This window comes from Chinchilla lanigera, unplaced genomic scaffold (genome assembly GCF_000276665.1).
Source record: "Chinchilla lanigera isolate Chin_1 unplaced genomic scaffold, ChiLan1.0 scaffold00140, whole genome shotgun sequence".
Classification (NCBI taxonomy): Eukaryota; Metazoa; Chordata; class Mammalia; order Rodentia; family Chinchillidae; genus Chinchilla; species Chinchilla lanigera.
The window spans coordinates 3,390,122-3,395,049 of NW_004955541.1; the positions used below are offsets into that span (position 1 = coordinate 3,390,122).

Sequence of the window (4,928 nt, forward strand, 5' to 3'; positions counted from 1 at the left end):
GCTGTCCGCTCCCAGGAAGTGGCAACCCTCCCAGTACTAGAAGGGCTTGCTGCTTATCTGTGGTGGGGCTGGGCAGCGGAGGCTCTGCAGGGTGGCACCGGGGCACAGCCCCTCCAGAGCCCACCCAGCCCTTCTGAGAAGTGGCAGGGCCCTGTTGCCTTCACCCCTGCTGGGTCTTTTGCAGTGCCCACTGTGTGAAATTTTAATTAGTTTTTTAAATTCTCAAGCCAGATGTTATGGCACACACCTCTAATCCCAGCACTTGGGAGGCTGAGGCAGGAGGATTGCTACAAGTTCGAGGCTCCTAGCCTGTGCTACAAAATGAGTTCAAGGCCAGCCTAAACTGCGTAACGAGACCCTGTCTCAAAATGATAAAACAAAAAATTAAATTCTCACTGGCCCGGCCCCCAAATCCACCTTGAAGTTCAGTACCTGTGTTGCTGTGATACACGTTGCCCTGGCTGAAAGTGGTTGGGGCCGCCTTGAGCTTATACAAGCACTCAGCAGTGAGGTGCTGGGAGCTGGGCCAGCCAAGGGGAGCAGTGTGGGGAGGCAGGGACCCAAGACCCTAGTGAGAAGGGGCTGATGAGAGGAGTCACACTGAATTCATGAGCAAATGATGGGGAGGTCGGGTCCTCTGCAGAGGCTTTGGATGTGAAGGGATGCCAGCCTAGGTCCAGGAGTCCCGGCCTCAAGGGGCGCTGCCTGCATGCCCTCAAATAGGCGGGAATGCTGAGGCAGGGAACACCCTCCCTAACACACATCCCACACACGCCCATCATGTGGTCGCCCGCAGGAGGAGGAGCTCAGGGACGACTTTAAAGATGCAGAGAAAGGCTCCATTCTTGCTGGACCCTCAGCCTAGCCCTGGCTCAGGGAGGCAGGTGACAGAGAGGCTCTGAAATGTCTGGTCCTGATGGGCCTTCTGGGAAGAGGGGCAGATGGCGGCCAAGGACCAGGTTTGCACACACTGGGAGTGAGACTCTGTGAGCAGAGGGCATCCTGGCAAAGTTCAGGGGCCTGGCCAGGGAGTGTCGGATCTGTCTGAGCCATACCTGGGCCAACCTTTGTCCCACTATGCAGAGGGTGAGTGATGGCCACTCTGGGGGACCCTGGAAGGATGGAGGCAGGTATGCAAGACATCAAGCCTTCCTTCCAGCACCATGAGCTGAGTGGGAAGCCTGGAGTGATGCCAGCTGGAATTCAGGACTCTGCTCGCCCTTTCCTGTCCCAGAACAGGACTATTCCCAGGCAGGAGCCCTCGAGGAGGATGCTGGGCTCCTTCAATGCCACCCCCTCAGCCACGCTGCTCCTTGGACTGCCTGCCAACTACACAGGACCAGGGTGCCTGCATGTGTCCATCCCCGAAGGGCTCTTCCTTGTCCTGGGGCTGATCAGCTTGGTGGAGAATGTACTGGTGGTGGCTGCCATCATCAAGAACCGTAACCTGCACTCGCCCATGTACTGCTTCATCGGCTGCCTGGCCCTGTCCGACCTGCTGGTGAGCTGCAGCATCGTGCTGGAGACGGCCATCATCCTGCTGCTGGAGGCAGGCACCCTGGTGACGGCACCCACCGTGGTGCAGCGGCTGGACAATGTCATCGATGTGCTCATCTGTAGCTCCATGGTGTCCAGTCTCTGCTTTCTGGGTGCCATCGCTGTGGACCGCTACATCTCCATCTTCTACACACTGCGGTATCACAGCATCGTGACCCTGTCACGGTCCCAGTGGGCCATCGCAGCCATCTGGGTGGCCAGTGTCCTCTCCAGCACCCTCTTCATCACCTACTACAAGCACACTGCCGTGCTGCTGTGCCTGGTCGCCTTCTTCCTGGCCATGGTGGTCCTCATGGCCGTTCTGTATGTGCACATGCTCGCTCGAGCCTGCCAGCACGCCCAGGGCATCGCCCAACTCCACAAGAGGCAGCGCCCAGTCCCCCAAGGGTTCTGCCTCAAGGGTGCTGCTACCCTCACCATCCTCCTGGGTATTTTCTTCCTGTGCTGGGGCCCCTTCTTCCTGCACCTCACCCTTGTCATCCTCTGTCCCCAACACCCTGTGTGCAGCTGTGTCTTCCAGAACTTCAACCTCTTCCTGGTGCTCATCATCTGCAACTCTATCGTGGACCCCCTCATCTACGCCTTCCGCAGCCCGGAGCTCCGCACAACACTCAGGGAGGTGCTGCTGTGCTGCTCCTGAGCAGAGGGCAATCTTAGTCTCAGACCAGGGTGCTTGGCAGAGATGGTGATATTTGGTTGTGGTCCTTTCCTTCCTGGTGGACAGGTTGATCTCAGGTGTGGGACCAGGGAGAGGGTGAGTGCAACCCTGAAAGCAGGAGCCTCAGCAGCAACCATAGGGAAGGGAGGAAGCTGGGCATGTTGGGACTTGGGTACCAGGCACCTGGGCAGAGGCCAGGCGCCTGGGGAGACGTTCTTCCTTCTGGAGAGTGCCTGCTCCATCCCAGGTTGAGGCAACACCCAACCCACTCAGTTTGTTTTGTTTTGTTTGTGCTAGAGATTGAAACCAGGGCTTTTGTGCTGAGCTATGTCTCTAACCGCCCCCCGCCTTTTTTTTTTTTTTTTTTACTTCTTTGAGACAGGGTCTTGCTAAGTTGCTAAATTGCCCAGGCTGGGCTCAAACATTTTATCCTCCTGCCTCAGCTTCCCAGGGTGCTGGGATTATAGGCATGCCTCTCCATATCTGCCTCCTTGTCTAATTTTTGCTGCCAACTCTTGGGGCTTGTGACAAGCCAGTGGGATGAGAAGTGTGAGTTGGAAGAACAGTCAGAGCAGGGTGGAGCATGGCTCCTGGCAAGGGATGTCTCCAGGAAGATCCAGCCACAGCCAGGCAGCAGATGCTTCAGGGAGTGCCCTGCCTCTGTAGAGGGACAGGATTTACAGGACACATGCTTTTCGGGCTGACCCTTCCAGGGCAGCAAGCTGGAGATCTCCTGCCCCCTGTGCTGTGCCCATTCTTGCAGAGGCTGGCTCTGGCTGTATGGAGACTGTGGGCTCTTCAGGGATCAGGGCTTGGGGGAATGGGCCAGAAGAGTTGGTAATAAATACTGTGCTCCTGGAAGCTGCCTCACTGTCCTCTGGCTTCTTCCAGAAATTGCTTGAGGTGTGGGTGAGAGAAAGATGAGAGGAAATCATGAGGGGAGAAGGGGATCCTACCAGCTGTGGCCACGTGCCCAGGTGAGGAGCCACAATCCCAAAGGATCCTAGCATCTATGGGCAGAGTGTGGAGGCCCCAGTCAAGCTCACTCAGGTCCTGCTCCTTGTCTTCCTCTCTGGCTCCCCCAACTCCAGCACAGAGCCAGGAGCAGCAAGGTCAGGGCCCCCTCCTCAGTCATCTCTGCACTCACAAGGCCCTAATGCTGCTGCTTCCAGCCAGAGTGCACACTAGGAGGGGAGCAGGACCACAATTCCCCCTCCATGGCCCGTACAGCCCATGTGGGACCTTGGCTGGAGAGGTCCTTTTTCTGACCCCGCCCATGGCCCAGGGTGGGCCAGAGGCCCTGGTCTGCTTTGTCCTGCACCACCTTCCTAGGAGCAGGGTCTGGCCTGTGCCTGCCTGGGAAGCATTCAGGCCACACTGCTGAGGATGGGAGAAGGCTGTGTGTGTGTGTGTGTGGGGTGAGCACATGTACAGGGGAGGGGGCAGCAAGGATGAACTGTGCCACCTGGTGCTGGGGACAGGCACCCTGCCCTTCCTCTGCCCAACCCCAACTTCTCTCTGCAGAGCCCACCTCAGTTTGCTCCACAGATGCTGAGCACTTAGTCAGCCTGTGCCCTGGGCAGGGTCAGTAGAGGCTGAGGCAGTGCTATCTCTAGTAGGCAGCTTTTTGCCAGCCCCACCCCGAGCTGTGCTGTCAGCGGCAGCCGTGATTGCTGGCCCCAGGGCTAGGAGCTTATTCCCAGCAGGGCTGGGGGAGACAGAGCAATGAGTCAGCCTTCAGCCTGGCACCGGAGCTCTGGGGATGAGAAGGACCGAGCTTGGCCCAGTGCCACCCTGGCAGGGAGGAGTCCCAGGCCTAAGGATGCTTCCTAGCCTCTACCCTCGCTCAGACGGGGAGGCACAGCCAAATTCTCGCCCCGACTCCTTGAAAGGGACAGCTGGAAGCCAGGCGAGGAAAACTCGTAAGGCCACCTCGCCACACATTGCGGGGGGCGGGGCAGTGCTGCGGACAAAAGACTCCGTTCTAGAGGCGCAAACGGGAGCTTCTCCCCAGAGAAGACTGCGGCCCATCCTGCGCAGACCCCAGTCTTGCGCAGACCCCAGTCTTGCGCAGACCGGGCTCCGGCTTGCTCTCGGCGGCCTCCTGTGAGTGAGGCCGTGAGTCCCGTCCCCCTGATGGAGAGCTGTCGGTGGAAGCCAAGGCCTGCACTGCACGACTCACCCGTCCGGGCGTGCGCCGCACACGTCCGCACCGCACTCACCCGGCCCCCACCGGCTGCTCCGCGCCCCCCGCAGTCCCCGCTAGGGTGGCGCGCTCGCTAGCACCAGTGGCCACGGGGCAGGTGACATCAGGGATGAGTCAGGCGGAAACCTCCTCCCCCACCCGTCAGGCCACTGCCTGGCTCTGGTCCGAGGACAATCGTGAAGCTGCGTTTTCAGAGCCAGGCTGCGTCCTCTCGCACCCCAGGCCCCCACCCTCTGGCAGCCCCTGGGGGGAAGGGCAGGTGACTGCAGCGCTCGCTCAGCGCCGCAGCCCTCCTGACTCGGGCTTCCGGGCCCTGCCCGAGGTCTGCGTTCCCGTGGATCCGGCTCGGTTCCAGGTTTCCCCGAGCCCCCACCCGACAGGGTCCGGCGGGCGTGGGGCGAGATCCCCGAGTCCCATTGTCCTCCGAGGAGCCCACGCCCACCGAGGACCCCGGCCCTCCCAGGCGCGCGGGAGGAGCGGTGCGGCGCTGCGGGGCCGCGCGGGGCG

General features: G+C 60.2%; 1 protein-coding gene across 1 annotated transcript in view; it reads left to right on the top strand.

Annotated features, from left to right (window-relative positions):
* Positions 1-330: 330 nt before the first annotated feature.
* Positions 331-4,928, top strand: part of LOC102019324 (tubulin beta-3 chain) — an 11,323-nt gene continuing 6,725 nt past the window's right edge. The window contains 1 exon segment of the mRNA XM_005411071.2: positions 331-2,273. Coding sequence (XP_005411128.1) covers positions 1,094-2,273 — 1,180 coding nt within the window. The 5' untranslated portion in view covers positions 331-1,093.